The 18921-nt window shown below is 38.4% G+C and overlaps 1 protein-coding gene and 1 long non-coding RNA gene across 7 annotated transcripts; one reads left to right on the top strand and one right to left on the bottom strand.

Annotated features, from left to right (window-relative positions):
• The first annotated feature begins 4027 nt into the window (after positions 1-4027).
• On the top strand, positions 4028-18611 carry Lis-1 (LisH and WD40 domain-containing Lis-1). Of its 5 annotated transcripts, none has more exons than XM_022811353.2 (8): positions 5007-5146; positions 8799-8885; positions 9375-9528; positions 10872-10981; positions 11279-11673; positions 12203-12408; positions 12783-12996; positions 13130-18611. In XM_022811353.2, the coding sequence occupies exons 1-8, from the start codon at positions 5109-5111 to the stop codon at positions 13252-13254; spliced, it is 1329 nt and encodes a 442-aa protein (XP_022667088.2). In that variant the 5' UTR covers positions 5007-5108; the 3' UTR covers positions 13255-18611. The 5 variants fall into 5 exon arrangements, with proteins under 5 accessions (XP_022667089.1, XP_022667090.1, XP_022667088.2 ...); XM_022811352.2 differs by having other exon boundaries at positions 12203-12414; XM_022811354.2 differs by lacking the exon at positions 8799-8885 and having other exon boundaries at positions 4028-5146; positions 12203-12414.
• LOC147755069 (uncharacterized) lies at positions 4604-9381 on the bottom strand. Of its 2 annotated transcripts, XR_015330575.1 has the most exons (3): positions 9140-9381; positions 8015-8948; positions 4604-5712 (listed from the first exon to the last, which is right to left on the bottom strand). It is a non-coding gene; the product is annotated as an uncharacterized LOC147755069 (long non-coding RNA). The 2 variants fall into 2 exon arrangements; XR_015330574.1 differs by having other exon boundaries at positions 8015-9381.
• Positions 18612-18921: the final 310 nt, after the last annotated feature.

The raw sequence follows: 18921 nt of genomic DNA, 5'->3' as shown, positions 1-18921 counted from the left end.
TTAAACATTTACAATCTCAATAGAATTTATTCTAAAGTATATGTCTGTGAGTGTTTTTCAGCAAAAGAGTAGCGTTATATCGGAAAGAAACCCTGCACATCTTTTGTGAGAATAGCCCTGATCGTTTCGGAATTTTTTGTATTGTCATAATTTAAAAATAACAGCCAAGCAGGGAAACATAGACCCTAACCCTTTGCAACAGGATAGGTACAAATGAACCATGTATTCAACTTCTGTGTTCCAGTTATCATATACTGATTACCTAAATATGATAGAAGCTTCTTTTTTCAATTTTTATCTGCCGTTATTGATAACAATTACGTCTGGCTTTGGATGTTTTACCCAGTGCGTTTATGTTGGCGATTAAAGCTTTTGTTTTTGAGAACATATTTTCATATGCAATGAATCTTGGTGGCAATTTTCACTCTTTCTGAGCAATACTTATTGTAAGTTGTTGTATTTGACGTAAATATTTGTGTAATTAGTGTAGCATATACGACAAATACCGGTCGTAATCAAATTTGGTACCGCGTCTTCTAGTAAGTTATGCTTGCGAAAAAAGTCGTAAGATTTTGCGTTATTAACACGAATCTAAATTGATTGCGATATTGTTTGTACATGCTTTAGGAAACGAATTCTTGCTTTGAAAAATAAGCGGAAAAGCTCTTAAAACTTAGGGTGTTAACAGAGGTTTCGACAGCATGAGTTTTTTCTCGAAGCTGCTATTTGGCAAGGATCGATGTACCGAATGTGGTGCCCCTTCTAAAATGGCTCCTCTTACACCTTCATATCTATGGGAAACCACATCGACTCCATTCGAGCAACGTTTGAACGATCTACACGATTTTTTAAATATTCAATCTAGCGGCCCTGATTCCGTGTGCCGCGAAAATCCACGTACAAACCAGGTACTTGGATTTTTACCCTACAGGCCATAAATATCGCATCTTGTGCTTTTATGTATGTCACGAGAGGCAGGCGCTAATATTAGAGATATTTGGTTTATGGGTTATCCGCATGATTATAACTATACATCATCCATCAATAATTTTTTTGCTAGTTCCCTTGATGTTGCTTTTGCTTTTGTACTTTCGTCTCGATTATGTACTTGCTAAACAAAGAGCTACTGCTAGTAAAGTATATCGAAGCGCTGGATGAGAACGTCTCGGGGCGCTAAGCTATGGGCAGTCGGCTTGCCAAGAAAAGCAAATCTGCTGAAAGTTTAATGAGTGACTAGCAGTCACATTCGATACTTTGTTGTTGCTAAAGGTCCCCAAAACATTTTTGTGTGAGTCAAACCTAGCTAAAAACAGCTATATACGTCAAACCACAACTTTCTAAGACCAAGGGATGATGCGAACTTTGGAATTCAACTACTCGATCTATTTTCTCAATCTCTCTCGTTTGCTCTCTTCCTCTCCCATATATATATATGAATTTCGAATATCTCTCACATATTTTCATGCCATTATTTTTTACCCATTTAGTAAATCTTTGCGTTAATTTCGCGGCGTGTAGGTGTTACGCTTAGACATGTGTAGTACATTTCCGACTTAATCTATAGTAGCCAGCTCTCTTTGATACCAGTCATAGCTGATGTTAAGAGAGTCGTTTTTATAACGCTGATGCTGCCACTAACCATTCGTACTTCGTTATATTTCTGTAGCTCGAGTGTCAGTTGTATCTCGGAAGAGGATTTCGGCCAGAAAACGTAGAAGTGAACGTAACTGGTCATCAGGTGGAGCTGAAAGCTCGTCAGGAACACGTGTCCGATGACGGACAGAACTATTCCCTTTCAGAGGTAACGGCTATATTAGGGCCCTGACATATTAAGTGCTCAAAAGTGTACTGATGATCTTAAACCAATATTGAAGCAAATATTTTTTGATTTTTAAAACAACACTACTAAACCAAATATGTGCCCTTTTGATGAATAATATTCCGCAATTTCTCTAATAACACCGTAATTTCGTCTTTGTAGGACCTCTGTGGTTTCTGCGCGAAAAACTGTTAGAAGTGATTCTTGCATCCCTCTGTCACAACTAAATTATACATTTAAGGGGTTTTGTAAAAGCCGAAACCAATTACAGTTTACTGGCGCAAGATCCAGACTATGCGGTGGATGTATTAAAATTTCCTATATAAGTTCTTTCAATCCTTCTCGAGCAGGGTGTATGTAGTGTGACATTATCGTGGTATATACAACATTTTTTTTTATTAGCTCCGATCGACTTTTTCGAATAGCTCACAGCTATCTTGTTTTGGACAATGGAAATCTAAATCAATTATTTTGTCAGGCGGCATCAACGCATAAGATAAACAACACAATTTTTTTTACCTTTATCGTAATAAACTTGTGAAATATAGCGCATCTACAATGAGTTAACGAACCTTATTAGACAGCTATCAGAAATCTGAATAAGTACATTTCCACAACTTAGCGCATCTATTGTCAGGCCTTAAATGTGTAAAAACGATGTGACTTAAATGTTATCTGAAATGTGTGATTTAGAGCCAACTAGCTGGGAAAACCTCAGATTTAACGCTCTTTTTCTAAAAACAAATTGTACTTTGTTTCTAAACAGTTTTATGCATATTAAGTTAAACTAGTTGTTGGTAAATTAACAGTGAAGATGCATAGTGATTTATGTTAATATAACTATTATTCGTACCTCGATCTACATGCCTATTTTTAAATAATGATGTTGTGCTGCGTCCGCTTTGGAGCATAAAGTTATTTCTATTAGTTACCAATGTCGTTACTACTACTAAACTCAATTAGAGCTACTATTACTACTGACCAATGTGATAACTATAACCAATATCTGCTTCTTTTTTGTTCCAGATTCGACGTACATTCATGGTGCCTAACACTGCTGATATGGACGGACTTACAGCTACTATGGAAAGTAATGGGAGATTTGTATTGCAAGCTCCCTTGCTAAAACAAACTGTACCTAGTCAAACAGGCCCAGTTCCTATAGAAATAAAGAGAAAATAAATACAATCCTGGAGACAGTTACATAAACGTAATAGTCGATCTCTCGATGTACTTCTAGTACCGCCTATAGTACGTGATGTAAAAAGTGAAGCTAAAATTAGATCTGATTGTGTCGAATAAAGACAACAATTTCTGTGGATGGTGCAACTTAATGCGACGGTACCTGTGTACGCAAAACGCTGCAAAGACAAACATACATGTAGTAGCGGTTTTCGTTATGGTAGTGTTGAAGAAAAACCTCCTCAAATTCCCACGACAACTGGTTAAATAAATACGGGTCTTACTCAAGAGAATATCTGTTTATTTTTAAAGTAATATAAGTCTCAACCCACTTCGATCATACTGTTACATATTATGGAGTTAATGACAAATATGAACAACAACGTATTAAATAAGGATTTCTAGATTTGATGAATTTATAATACGAAACTAGACCATTTACATTAAACAGTGGTAACTAAAGTGCTTTACTCTCGTATTATATGTTGTTACGAAAATAGCACCGAATGTGTTTCTTGTCCGATGTGTGATCCTGTGTATTCCATCAAGCCAGCAACAAGTAGGCCATAATACCTTAACCATGCTTATTTTTTATATTTTACATTTAACTGATTGCATTTTGTTAGCGGTTTCTCAATGTTTTGATTGTGTAAGCATTGTTATTGAAAGATTCAGGATCGTGTTTTCATTTATTAGATACCGGGTAACATGAACTAAAAATCGCGGCTTTTTATTAACAGAGCTATCATTATTAACTGAGCTAATTTTCTAGTGCTACCACTGAACTGTTCCTCCTCCTCCTTTCAGCTTGTTTATAGCTGTTCTGTCTTTCCCCTTACCACTCCAGCTAATCGGTCGGCCGCGCGCTTTTTCTCTACATAATGTGCAGGTTTGTTTGGCTCTCTGCGGCGGTTCCAAGTGTTATTACGAGTTTTTCTTGTGTATAAAGCTCAACGGTGGGGTAGCTGCAGAATAGTTCAGTAGTAAAGGCATCGCCCAGTTTGCTACTTCGCTTAAATTTCTCCTTGCTCAGCTCAATAGTAGGCGCCCGAACGTCCACCCGCCTGTTTGTCTTCAGTAAAACCCTCCTGTTGTCTTTGTCTATTAACAACATTGTCATTGCGTTTCTATTGCTTCTTGTGGATGCTGTAATAACGGCTATATAGTTATACGCGCCACTACCGCTGGAGACTTTATTTTTGTTCATCGTCAACTTGTTTGAGCCGTCTCCGTTTGTACCACCGTGAGCTTTTTACAGCTCAGTTGCTTACTCCAGCTGCTACTAAGCGCCGTTGCTACTAAAACTAATAGAAAAAAGGCGCAACACCGGCCTGCTCACTTGCCGTTTCGTGTTTCGTCCCGGCTAGTGGCTGTGACTGTGACGACGACGACGACGACGACGACAACGACGATCGTAGAAGTGTTCTGCTGTATTCTGCTCCCGCTGTTGATACACAAATATAGGAGTGGTGGTTTGTTGATTGCTTGGTAGATTTAGGCTACTTGTATTAGGTGGTGTTGCTGATTGGTGTTGTCTCGTCTCGTTGTTGTGACTCTCTCTCTCTTGATTGATGGAATTGGGTTTAGGGTAGTGTCGTACCAGACGTACCTCGTAGTCTGTATCTGTCTGATTGTCTACATCGGTTTCCCTGTGTATCGTAGCTGATGGTGGTTGGTCGTATTGGTGTGGTTCTCTGGGACTACGGCCTTCCGTTGCCACTACTGCTACCGTGGTGACCTACTGCCTAAGTGGTTAGTGGCCCAGCCATGCCAACCAGTCCCGTGTGTGTGTAGTTTAACAACGAACGAGCGAGAGCTTCATTGTATGTGTTTTTGCTATTCACTTGCATAACTATTACCACCGTACGACTGTGAGTGAAGCAGTTCTATCCGTTAGATGTCTAACGTACGAGAAGGCCTATAGAAGAGACCTAGCAAGATAACCTGGTGCTGCTGGTGCCAATCCATAGTAATACTGGAATAGAGGAAACCAGCCGGCGACACTCCGGTCAAGACGTCTACTTTGTCGAATTAAGATATAAGGTAGAGCGTCGCTCCGCCTATTTGTTCTAGCGGTGCACTGCTACCCAGTTCTTCTAGCAGCGGTATGAAAATGGTGCTCTCACCTAAGTCCAGGGAGGAATTGTAAGTATAAAATAGATACACCTAAAGCTACTATTAACACACACAAAACACTTACCCATCATACGTACACTCATAGACACACACATACACATTTCACGCATTCAGACAACACACATTATATGCATTCACACAATATGTACATACACGCATTCACACCGCACATAGACACACAAACACATATTGCACATATACGTTACATACGCACGCGCCGCACAGATACGTACACATAGACACATATCGCACACTTAACATATTACGCACACCGCAGACACACATACACCCGCACACACATCGCTCACGCGTATACGCATACGTATTGCACATACAACGTACGCACATACGTTTATAAACTGACATAAGAGAAGCTCATTATCCTCACGGTGACGACAATCATCATTTATTCCGAAATATCATTTACATTATCCATTGGCCTGCGTATTGTTGAACCTGCCGGGTATCAAAATTCTGATTATCACCTGCCGATTCTCAGCCATCTCTTTGAATGGTGTTCCACTTCACTACGTGAGCAGTTCACTGAAGACGTCCTTCTTATTCCAAACGAGTCACTACATTAGAAAGAAAGGGAATTATACAATAATGTGTTCATCTTCAATAAAGGTACAAGATTAGCTTCATGTATTATTTTTGCCATTTAGACATTTGGGTAAGAGCAGAACCTTAGCTAATGTCTATTCATGAAGAGGTCAGGGGAGTGGAGGAGAGTGTGTGGACATCGAACGGTCAGTAACGCTTAAGCTGCAAAATATCAATTCCACTTCTGTACCAAAATTTGGCTATTAACCCAATACGTACCCAGTTATTTTTATTAAAACATCAATTCGTTTCAGTTGCAGTTACACATTTATTTTATTGAAGCTGATTAACTTAAAGAAGCATTTTGAGAATTAATTTTAAGCAGAAAGACACACTTTGGAGGATCGCTTAGTCTCTGTAGAACAATACATTTGAGAAGAATAGAGCATCATATAGATGACGATATTTATCGCTGCGAACATTTGAGCAGTATGCTTCAAGCCGCCCTGTTGTCTACTCACTGTCACCTTTTTTTGTATGAGTGTAAAAATTATTAACTGTTAACATTGACGTAATCATAAATTTTTGTCCATGTTTTAGAGAAGAAGTCTGGGAAATCGAATAAAACCATGCAGTGAAAATATATGGAAGATCAAATGTAAAAATTAAATCCGGATGTAAATCGATCTGGTGCAAACTGCCTGTGACTCGGTGGCGTTATTGCGACATATCTGTTTCTGTTAAATACTCCCCATTTTAAATCAATCCATGGCATTTTTTAATAGCAGAACATGTTTTTCATATTTCTCTGAACCGTCGTGTTTTTAAACAAATTTATTTCGCAGTTTTTCTATCTTTGGTATTTTTTCAACATGTTTTTAAGCTGGTTGGTTTTGTTGAACTTATGTTTTATGTGGCTAAAAAGCTGTTAAAAAGTAAAGTGTAGACGTGCTCATATATTTACTTTCGGTCTAAGTTGAAACAGCAGTTTTTTAACCCAGGTCTGACTTAGCCATTGTAAAAACCACCAAGCTAACGAAACATACATTTTTTCTAAGTACTGACAAACTCGGACAACATTGACGGATCACTGTGCTTGAAAAAATGATTGGCTTATTGAAATCTTCAACATTTTTTATAAAAAACATGCAATTTAATTTAGCATCTCTTACTAATGCGGTCGTATATTTGCGAATTCGTCGGTAAAGTAAATAGATAATAATAAGTAAGTAATAATAACAATAATAATAATATTTATTGTAGCAACTGAGCATGGGCCGCCCGTAGCCTCGGAAGTTCTGAATATGAGCACACTTTAACACTTCTCATGAAACACCTTATTTAAAAAATTGCTCTTCAGTATACGCTTTAGTTTTCTACACCGTTGTTCAAGCATAAGTGATTTATATGGGATTTAAACATGAATTTAGTGAAAGGATTTAAACAGGCGAAGTGCGGAGCTGTCTTTTGAGCTTCACAATAGACACGTTTTAAGAATGATATACATTTGTGGCGCCAAGTCCGCTAGTTTGGCACTATTTTTTATTATTTTAATACACAAGCAATACTGAAATTAGGATGCCTAAAGTAAGTGACGTTCTGGATCAGCAATAATAAGCAAGAGTGCACCAGGTACCGAAATAGGGCTAAACAACTCTTCAAAACGGTTCTCCTAATGGACTCCCGGCGTAGCACAGTTTTCATTTTAAAAACACAAATACTTAGGTATTCGATTGTGTCCAATAAACGAACTCAATTAGACCTCATAATTATTTCGTCTATGGGGTGTGTTCGTCTATGGGATTTGATTTTTTCTCTAAGTAAATATAGCATTTTCTGTATGATTTAGCTCGCGATATATTCATTGCAGGCATTTTATTTTTTCACTTCCCGTCGGATTTTGGTAATGAAATAAATTTATGCGGTTCAGTTTTTTATCGAGGTGCTTTCGGTCTTCATGGTATTATTCACACTTCGTTTGTGTAATCATGCACCTTTCCTCTAACGGGTGCTTGAATTTGGGTAAACATGCATTTAATAGTGCAGGTGCTATGTTTGATATTTTACAGACTTTAGCATACAGGCTGCATTTAGAGGAATGATTATTTATATTACAGTTATAAGGTTCATAGTCTTCTATCTGTAGTTGAGTCTTCTAAAGTCCCTATGTTAATTAGTATTTGTTTGATGCAAGCAACTAGTTGTAGGCTTATAGTCATTACCTTAGTCATATATTAGATAGGTTTTACAATTAATTTAAGAAATATATACGGGCACTTAGACAAAGTAGCAATATAGAATAACTGTAGATGGTAACAAAAGCACTAAATTTACCTTTCTGCTGATATATTTGCATTTGATCATCATAATTAAAAGCTGGCTTAAGATAATCAAACGTCGCACTGAATAGTTATTTACGGGTGCAAACATGCGGTGAGTCTTTGTCTTGTTTTGTGCCGCCGGATCCATTATGGAGTGACGATTAGTTGCTATGGGAACCAACTGTTTAGGTCAGGTGGGACTCGTGTCTGCCATCTGAAGTTTTAGAGCGTTAACGGTGATTCTCTGTTCCGTGAAAAAATTACGTAGCGAACATGGTAACGGTGTTCTTTCAAACGTAAGGGAACTGTAAAGTTGGAGCAGATGGAATGATGCCACCCGACACATGAAATTGCATTTCAAGCATCGACATATAGTGGACCTGTGTTATACTTGTTCGACAAGCTTATTTGGCCTATAGCAGCGAAATGAAATGTACAGTATAGATGTGTCACCATTTTTCGACCCGATTATGGTGGGGTGCCGAATTTCATTTCCCTGGATGAACCCTGATGAATCCTCCGATGGACTTCGTATGTCCGTTTTACCCCCGTGAAAAGAACGATGAATTGCATGCAGTGATTTTTCCTAATCTTTGCATCAATTCGACCCCGTCAATCGATAAATTTTTAGTTTTAATGATGCTCGAGGTATTTAACTCTTTAAGAAAAATGCACTAGAAATTCTAAAATCTCCACTTCCGAGAAGTCTGTGCTAGGCATCTTCGGCAGCTGCGGTTATCCACTGTGGTACATCTAGTTCGTGTTGGTGACGTTTGCTGCTGGTTGATTATATACAGGGTGCACACAATGGAAGAACGGCCGCCAAAAGTTGCCCGTGTTGACACTTTTCCAAGTGAAATTTCTTGGGACTGCGTCCAGTTCAGGTATCTCTTTTGGCTGACAGTACCCTTTTGCAGCCGGGTTTTCTGACACTCAGTCGTCATCGACTTTGTTGAACATTATTATAGGAAATAGAAGAATATATGACTTTCATTAGCTGTCGCGAAATTTCAAAAAGCATACCTGATCATTTACTAATAAACAAAAAGATTCTCTAAGACATTAGTATGCAGTTTGGATTCTATATTTAACGACTAATATAATTTTAAACTGTAATTGTTGCTCAACACTAAATTACCTCAGCGCTCACGGCAGCTCGACTGTTCATGGTTTGCGTAAGCGCCAGTCCCACACTACAAACATTGTAGTAGTTCTTCACAAAGAACAATCATGATGATTTTAGGCTACAAATATATGACAACGGGACTCGATGAATCGTTAGGTGGTTGTACCGTCAGATCTAGTAGTTATTGACATCAATCTCAAGCTCAATGAAGTCTCTTATTGCTTTCAATCTTTTGCGGTAATTCCAGGCATAAGGCGATTGCAGACTATCTCAGCTCGCAAGGTTTCATGGGAGCCCTGGAAGCATTCAAGAGAGAAGCAAACCTGAATGGGGAAATCGATAAAACAGCATCAGGACTTCTCGAAAAGAAATGGATGTCAGTTGTCCGTCTTCAAAAAAAGGTTGTTTACTGAACTATCCTTGTTCTCTCGTTTTGCGCCTAATTGCGTGTATTATAGTAACCAACCGTCTTCAACGGTGAGGTACATTTATTTGCGTACATATCTACACTATCTTGTACGATAAACACATTGTAAAGGACGAAATAATGGTTTACTTAGGCCAAAACCTTTTATATATGAAATTTTGCGCCTAGAGGTTTTTCGTTGAAATGCTGGCCCGCGGTAAAATGTTATTCGAGAAGAATTTGGCAAATAGACAGACGTGGATATAAATGCTAGAGATATCAGTACAGTGTAGCAAAAAATAGCATACCTTCAGATATTGTGGTGCTTGCCATACGTAGCACAAATAGGTTAGCAGGTAAATTTTAGCAACTCAATTACGAAAAAACGGTAATCTAATTCTTGTTTAATGAAATGTTATAAGTAATTTTACTTAATGAATTTGCTCGCAGAAGAGTCCGCTGCATTTGAAAATAGCGGCGACTAAATGCCGGTTTTGCGATCTTTTTTGTAGCATACTAGCGGTTCAATATGCGGGTAGAACCAGTAGCGTTTAAAGTACGAACAACGATCGGGTCGATAGTGTATTGATTTATTTCTCTTTTAGAACAATGTCCACTTACGTTATTTTTAGATTTTATTCCCTTACAGAGAGAGGTTAGGTTAGTACATGTTAGGTCTAAGATTGACCCAATGATGCTTGTAGCATCCATTTTTAAATTTAAACATAGAGATTAAAATAGCTTTAAAACTATAATGTTTCAATGAACCGAAAAGCTGTGTTCACCATTGAAGGCTTACTTCCAATCAGGACCCGACTTCATATCGTATTTATTGTTGTTATTTTTAGGCACATCAAACCGAAGGCAAGTTACACGGAACAATACAGATGCACTTATTGATTAGCTGACCGAAAAATAGCTTTTCATGGTTTTTGTACTTTTGCGCCTTTTTGGCATAGAATTACTTTTGATTTACGCTCACGATTACGCTAAGATCAAACATACAAATGGCTTCGGATATTTCTTCTATCCAAGAGCAATTATTTTCCACCACATATGCCAATACTATTTACATTGGAAATTGGAAAATAACACTAATAATAATTAGCTACTTTTACAAAAAACGTGTCAGTTAATATACTGTATTAAGAAATTGGTTACTCATGCTTAGAATTTTTCAGTAATCCAGTTTTTGACGCGGAGCAATGACTCCTAAAATGATATTTTAAGAGCATAATTTAAAAAAAGTACAACGGTTGCCATAGCAACCTATTATCACCCACGTTCGTTATTTTTCTCTGTTCTTGCGTAATTTGAGTAAATGTGAATGATTTTTAGGTGATGGATATGGAGGCCAAGTATGCTGCAGCAGAAAAGGAATACATTAGTGGGGCACCGACTAGGGATAAAAGAACACCAGTTGAATGGATTCCAAGACCACCTGAACGGTAAATATTTTTTTCTATATTAAAAAATAAAACATGTCTGAACTCATCTAATCACAATGGAAGTATTCTGATCATGGGAAACATGCCGTTCTTTTTCTTAGTTATTCTGTTATTTTTAGCAAAAACTATCGTTATTGAAGGTACGCTTATACGGACACATCGTAATCATTGCATGGTACAATAACAGCTTATATTATTTTCTGTGATCACTTGCTTTTCGTATGCCTTTATTTATTTTTTATGGTTAAACAACAATGGTTCAGTAATTCAACAGTAACCGAATGGATTTCGCTGCAGATACTGTCTTACAGGGCATCGGGCTCCTATAACAGCTGTTTTATTCCATCCCACATACTCTGTAGTAATCTCGGCGTCTGAAGATGCCACTATAAAACTATGGGACTACGAGAGTGGGGATTTTGAAAAAACGCTCAAAGGCCACACGGATGTCGTCCAGGATTTAGCTCTCGATCCACATGGTGGAAAATTATTAGCTTCCTGTTCGGCTGACATGAATGTCAAACTGTGGGACTTCCAAAGCTACGAGTGCATACGTACAATGCGTGGTCACGATCATAATGTCAGCTCAGTGGCTTTTCTTCCATCAGGTGACCACTTGATCTCATGCTCGAGAGACAAGACAATTAAAGTGTGGGAGGTGGCGACCGGATACTGCGTCAAGACTCTCACAGGTAAGGCAGTTTTCCTTGGAAGAAGAATTCGTGCATAAATGCCAGTTTTATAATGTAACCTAAATTTTCCTATACATATCTTCCGCGAAGTCTTTCGAGAGAAGGGTGCTAGGAATCTATCCATATGCTTCGTAAAGGTCAACAGACCAACTTTATTGCGGAGTCAAGATAGTTAGATTTTGGGTAGAAAGAGGCAATGAGCGATCCGTCGATATTGTTCCGCTCATGAGACGAGTTCAAAAAATGTTTCGTGTTTCGCGACAAATCCATTTTAATTGGCTGTGGATTACTTCTGTGTTATATGCATATGTAACAACGTTCTAGACAATACTTTGCCATAATACTAGGGGTTCATCTATTTGCAGTGGCCAAGATAGCAACGGAGATGTGATTCACTTAGTAAAATGCGTGCGTCCCATAAAGTTCATTGATACTGCTATGGTAAATGATTAGTTTCGGCAGTTGAAATATTATCTTTAACACTTCGAGGCTAAATGCGCCTGCTATTCGGCTATCATTATCATTGCAGGTCACCGGGAATGGGTTCGCCGGATTGCTTGCAACTGGGACGGGGCTCTTCTGGCTTCTTGTTCTCAAGATCACTCGATTCGAGTGTGGGCGTTAGAGACAAAAGAATGTCGACAGGAAATGCGTGAACATGACAATACCGTTGAGTGCATAGCGTGGGCGCCTGCATCCGCTATTGAGGCTATCAATCATGCTGCGGCTCCTGATGTCAGTGTAATGTTTTTTTAGCTCTTGTTGCTTCGCCTTCTCATCGAAAAAGGAGAAATGTAATTTGTGTGTTTTCCTATAGAATATTGGATTATAAATTGCGAGCACGCGCTATCATTATTTTCATGTATCATATATCCACAGTTCTGCTTAAAAGTTGTTGCACGTCGTTTTTTTGTACCCAAGTCTTTCGTTATTGTTTTTAACAAGGAAATATCAATCCAGTCGTAAAGGAGCAGGCACGTTTACAAGGTTGCAAGTTTGTCGCATCGAACTTAAATTAATGATAAATGTACTTGATGATATATAGTGTATGCAATATAAATTGTTGATCATCTATATGCGTAAATACTTGTTTCTTTTTTTGGTTGCAGAATGCATCCGGTGATAAAAAGAGACAAGGGCCTTTCTTAGCTTCGGGTAGCCGCGACAAATTAATCAAAATTTGGGATGCTTCGACTGGGCAATGCTTAATAACACTAACTGGACATGACAACTGGGTACGTAGCCTTAAGTTCCATCCGGGAGGAAAGTACCTACTTAGTGCGTCCGATGACAAGACAGTTCGGGTATGGGACCTCAAGACCGGTGAGTGTATAAAACAGCGATATATTTAACATCAATAAACGCGGACATGTTGAGTTTACTTATGGCACTCCATTTTGAAGTTGTTATCAACCTCTGACCAGCTTATTTGTGCCTTTATTATCTACCGTTACAGCCCGTTGTTCAAAAACATTGGACGCTCATGAACATTTCTGCACAAGCCTTGACTTTCACCCGACAGCGCCATATTGCGTCACTGGCAGCGTAGACGAAAAGATCAAGATTTGGGAATGCCGCTGAAGTATACTTAAGCACTACCCCTAAGCAATTTAGGATCTGCAGCAGGATTCATGTGGCCATTAACTGCAGAGGTTCACCAGTACCGAAAGCAAGAAAACCTTGCATGGACGACAATGATCAAATACGACAATATGCAAAGGGGGAGCTGTGCTGGTTCGCCTGTACTTTATTTCTTTTACGTGGACGCGTCAATAGGCCAAATGAAAGATTAAAAAGGTTCTACTCGGCGCGGAAATGAGATAACGTTAATATTTAGTAATGTCTTTAGATAATCGCAAAAACAGAATGAATACAATAAGTGAAAAACGTGGTGTAGGGTACATGTCAGTTGGAGACCACTTAGGAAAAAAAAATATATATATATATATATATATATATATATATATATATAAAGAAAGAAGCGATGACTGAGACTTTAGGTGACGATTTTAAGTGAAAGTGTTGATGACTGGCAGATGGAACACTACAGAAAGGACATCATCGTGCCTTATGTAACGCACACAACATGCAACATTTGTGTGACCCCAACAACGGTGGCCCGGGAGCCCACTTCTGGTATATTTAGCCTTCGGTTGTTGTCTTTATTCTATTGAAGTAGAAGGCCACTGGAAAAAAATCAACTAAAAGCTAGAGCAGTATTGTACCTGCAAAGGCTGGTAACTTGTGTGTTGGGCTGTTCACCGCCTATCACAAAATAACTAATGATACTCTATTTGGATAGATTCTACGTTAAGCTAATCAATCAGTATACTGGTGATATAGTGTCGAGAACACAATTGGGCCATTTCGTGTCTAAGGATTGCGAAGATAATTTTTGCGGAAAGAGACCGCGCCCCCAAGTGATGAATATTTAGACAAGTTTTCTACCGCAACCAACATTATGTTCACTATTCATCATACGATGGCACTAGGTCACACATAAATAAGAACAGTGACGGCAGTGACAAAATCTACTCAAATCAGCATTACATTCTTTAGTTCGACTGCTCTGTGGCCTGTTCCTGCATCGATCAACTCGCATTAGTGGATGAGTGAGCTGACGGAGGAGGGCTCCATCGATATGGTAGTCTGCAAGGCAGTATTAACGAGAATGTTGATTCTGATATGAAATAAACAATATTAGACCCTTGTTAGAAGTTACAGTCATTGTGCCATCTAGATGATGGCTATATGCTAAAGATAGGTTTTTATACTGCGTGAACCGCGCTAACGTTTCCATTAGCACTCCCGGGCCGGCGGGCGATTTGTGTTAACCGGCGACAGGCGGGCCAGTGGGTGAAAGACTTAGATCAACCATGTCCTCAGTCAGTCGCCCATTAGCATCAGTATTAGCTTTAAGTGTGCACTCACCTACCGTTTCACCTGTCTCCGATAAGGGTGGCTTTCGAGGTAGGTCCATAAACATGTAACAAACAGTCGATAAAAATGTAACGTAAGAATTACGCTGATATAACTAGAACGGCCGGGCGGAACTCAGAGAACCCGGAAGAACAAACAGAAAAAACGAGTGGAACATTGCATAGAGAGGTTGTGAATAGCCCGGTAAAAAAAATAAAAGCAGATGTCTCGAAGCGCATTTTAACGGCGTGAATGCTGGGTTGTCGAATGCTGTAACTTGCTTACCGAAGGCATGGTACCAGGGATTAACTTTATGCTAGACCAATAACACTGTTTAGTGAAGAGTATCAAGCGCATTGGTTTCCGAGTGAGTAGAAAGCAAATGACAATGCTTCTACAGTTAGTAAAATTGGCAAAGTTACGTTTTGAAATCATTTATTTCCTCTAGACGCGCGTTAGGTTCACAGACATCACGTTTATCGTTCAGTGTTCTAACCGGTAGGACTGTTACCTTCCATAGTCGTGATTCGTAAAGTCTAGCGCTAATAAGCTAGTAATTATAAAAAGATAATAATGACTGTTTACTGCGGAATCCTGTTATTATGTAAGAAAAACCCTTGAATGAATTCCTGAGCCAATTAATTAATAGCGGTTGCAGCCAAATATGAACATCATACGTAGTAAAATCTAGCTGCTGTTCATTTGTAACTATCGTGGCCACATATGGGGTATGACGATGATAATGGTAATGTTCGATAGAGATATATATACGTATAGAAAATATATATTTTCGGTGAAAAATGGAAACATAGCAGCTCTACTAACACTACATATGTATAAGTGTGATTAAGATTTAATGTAAGACAAAGGTAAATGGGGTAAGGAATATCTCAGTGCGAAACTAAACCAGTAAATTTTACAGATGGGCAAATTGTTTGAGTAATTTACTATTTTTAATTGAGAGTCTAAGACTGCTTGAATGAGTAAGGGATGGCGATAAATAGCTTTGTCGGAAATGGGAGTCATCAAGAATCATTGCTGGGGTCTGAACTCTGAAAAAATGAAGAACTCACGTTTGTTGCTATCTATATTGTATGTTGTGTGTGTAGGCTTGTTTGTCGGACTGTTTACGGAATATATTCTTTGCCGTTTGTCTTCGTTGATTACGGTTGTCTTTCGAATACCGCAGTCGCTGGTCGTTCTGGAAGATACAGAACGCCTCACAACTGTCTTATAATACCTATAGAGTGGCGTTGTCAATTATCAGGACTAACACGAACTCAGACGTTCGCCCATATTGTTTGTTTATTATTTAGATTAACTTATTTTTCGTATTGTTGGCTGAAGTGCGCAGTTTGCTTGACGTACGCAGAAAGGAGAAGCCTATGAGGTATGCACGGATTGTAACGGCTGCAAGATCGCAAGAGATAGTTACAAAAGCAAAACCGTTTAAAATGCCTTTTTCTAGCATGGAAGAATACTAGTGAAGCTCTAATGGGAACCAGCGGTCAAAATGGTTGGAGGGCTAGTCAGGGGCCCTCTAACCGTGAGAATGTCGTAGTATGTGTACAGATTAACTGAATAGAAACTGAAACAAATTTCTGTTTTCGGCGAAGACATCCATTCGATTGTAAAACAAGAAGTAGATGCTGCCTTTTACCCATTTTAGGGATTGGGTATCCTATTTCAACAAGGACTAGAGCTTATAACCATAAAGACGGTAGTCCATCTGGGTAGGTCGCTTAGAAATCAATAGTACTGAATTACAGGCTACCTTTGTGGGTAGCTTATGGTTACCGTAGCCCACATTGTTTTTTTTTTTCACTAATCAACCAAAGTAATGCTCTACGAAGTCCTAGGGATTATGTTTGGTATTTAGCAGCAAGGAAAGAAACACTTGACATGATACACGGAAACACCAATCTCGTATGGTTGCAGCTACGTCGTTCACTGATAGAAAAAGCTGACCTACGCCTCGTTGAGTATGCACTGCATTGTGAATTTGCTACGGGTGCAAATTGTCCCGCTCATCTGAATGGAATACAAGTTATGAGATGACAAGCCTACCAAAATATGGACGACTTGTTTTTACGCCTCGCAAGAGCCGTGAAAATACAAAGGTCTGCTGGCTGATCCTACCGTATTGTCATAGGGTGTCAACTGGTGAATATCACCAGGAATATTATAATTATGCTCATTATTAAAATTATGCGTAATAGTGCAGCACTAGAAACATCAAATGCTGATAAAACTTGATTTATAACAACTGTTGCTGTAAACATATGAAAATCTAATGGACACAAAGACGACCTACCAAGTCAATGCAAAGGCATATCTGCATCTTCGTCTGAAGCTCGAAGACTGTTAACGTATTGACATTAAAGGGACAATGCGCTACAGTTGTCTAAAAGAGTTGAGCGGCTTTACTTATGACAGAATTCAAAGGAAAAGCTTCCGCTTGAAGGTAAGAAGGATTGCACCTAAACCACCTGACGATCATAGTAGACGTAACAGTGCGGCTTTGATACATTGAGTTGGTGCTTTGATTCATTGAGTTGTTGTTGCGGTGCGATGCATACTCGCTAGGATATCTAGTGGCGGCCAGTACAAGCGAATCCTAATACTTTTTAAAGTCATATGTGCCGCAATCTTCCTTATGCGCTCGAAACTGTTTTGTGTTTTTTTTTTTCTGTATTTACAGTCGATTTTTATGGTTTTCCTTTATTTATCAATGTTCTAAAAAGCCTTTTTTTTGAACGCGTTGACTAGGACATTGGGCCTAAAAATCGTGGTAATATACTAACTACTTCTGCTACACGTTATGTAGTGAGTCTGAAAGTTTTCCAAAGCGTACGCTCTAGGTAGAATGTTATATGGTATACATGCATCATTACACATGGTATATATACACGCCTTAAATTCGTTTTCGTTTAGTAGGGAAATTTGTCTCCAGTTCTATATCATAGGACTTACAAAACCAATTTTTACAGGGCCTTCCTGTTTTAAAGTACTTTGAATAGTAAGCTTGCGTATGGGCGTTAAAAATTGGATGAAGAGTAAGTTGCAGCGATATCGGATGATAACCATAAAAAATCAAATTACATGACATAAAATGCTCTCGGTTATAGCTATAATGGTCAAACGACAAAGAAAATTAAAGCGGATGATTTTTGGCGTACTTTCCGCTACATCTAGTGGGGTACAAATATTTCTATTAAACGAAAGTGGGCGACAAGAGGCATTTGTAACATGCGTATAAGTACCGGGAGCTCTGAGGGAAGAGCGCCCTCCGCAGAAATCTTTTTGCTTCTTCAATAGTGAATAATGTTTTAAATTCCTTTTATCCATCGATAAACGTTAATCATTTTATTATCATTGTTATGTATATACAAGTAATTATTAACATTTATTGATTATTCGCCAGCGTTTAATAATAATAAAATTGAAAAAAAAAATAGATTCAAACGGCGCAGGTGTAAAAAGGAAATAACATTGTCAGGCAAGCAGAGGAGAAGTAGGTTTGTGTGATAACTTTCTAATAGTGGTTGCTGCGGTGACATCTAACCGATAAGTCCAGTACGATATCTCCAGGCATGCACTCCTTCAACGCTACAGCAAACGATATTAAAACGAAAACCTCAAAAGAAGCGGAAAACAGACATTTAGTGGAAGATTGGGTTGTGTGTAACACATAGAGAAAATCTAATAGGACGGATTATGCTAGGGTGGCAGTTAAGTCAGTATATGAGTCACACGTAGATATTGCAACGACGATAGCAAAATGTGTGGCAGACCACAAAGGAGGCGTGGATCGTTAAAACACAGACAAGACAGTGCTAAAAATGCGATACAGGAGTGAAGCTTTTAAAACGAATGAGATTTTGCCAGAAGAGCAAATTTATGGAAAACTTATGGGATGACATAACTCAAACAGCCCTCTTTAATTAAATAATGAGGAATCTTTAAATAAAGTAAAAAAAAAAACACATGCACGAACCTATTATGCAATTAAACAGAGATTTGCCAAAGCGTATTGAATTTTTAGGTAGTGTGTGCGAGCAAAAGTTCTACTACTCTATTTACGTATAACAGTCTATTTTTCTTTAATCTTAAAGACTCTATATGGTTCGATCCCAATATATATATATATATATATATATATATATATATATATATATGCATATTTCGTTTCGACTAGAGCCGTTTTCATGGGCGTATTTGAGGGGGCAATAGGCAAAGATCAAGAACTTATTTATAGTAATTTAGAAAGATACTCTCGTGTATTTTAATATCAGTATTAAAAGTTAGCATTGAATACGAAATAAATTA

The sequence above is a fragment of the Varroa destructor genome, unplaced genomic scaffold, assembly GCF_002443255.2.
Source record: "Varroa destructor unplaced genomic scaffold, Vdes_3.0 BEIS01000006.1, whole genome shotgun sequence".
Taxonomy (NCBI): Eukaryota; Metazoa; Arthropoda; class Arachnida; order Mesostigmata; family Varroidae; genus Varroa; species Varroa destructor.
Note: the sequence above shows the minus strand (reverse complement) of the source record. Positions and strands in the feature narration are given on the sequence as shown.

Coding starts and splice junctions, on each gene's coding strand:
- Lis-1 (XM_022811352.2), top strand. CDS start 5,109: ATGAAAATGGTGCTCTCACCTAAGTCCAGGGAGGAATT. Junction 10,982..11,278: donor ATTCCAAGACCACCTGAACG/GTAAATATTTTT, acceptor ATTTCGCTGCAG/ATACTGTCTTACAGGGCATC. Junction 12,997..13,129: donor GGTATGGGACCTCAAGACCG/GTGAGTGTATAA, acceptor CTACCGTTACAG/CCCGTTGTTCAAAAACATTG.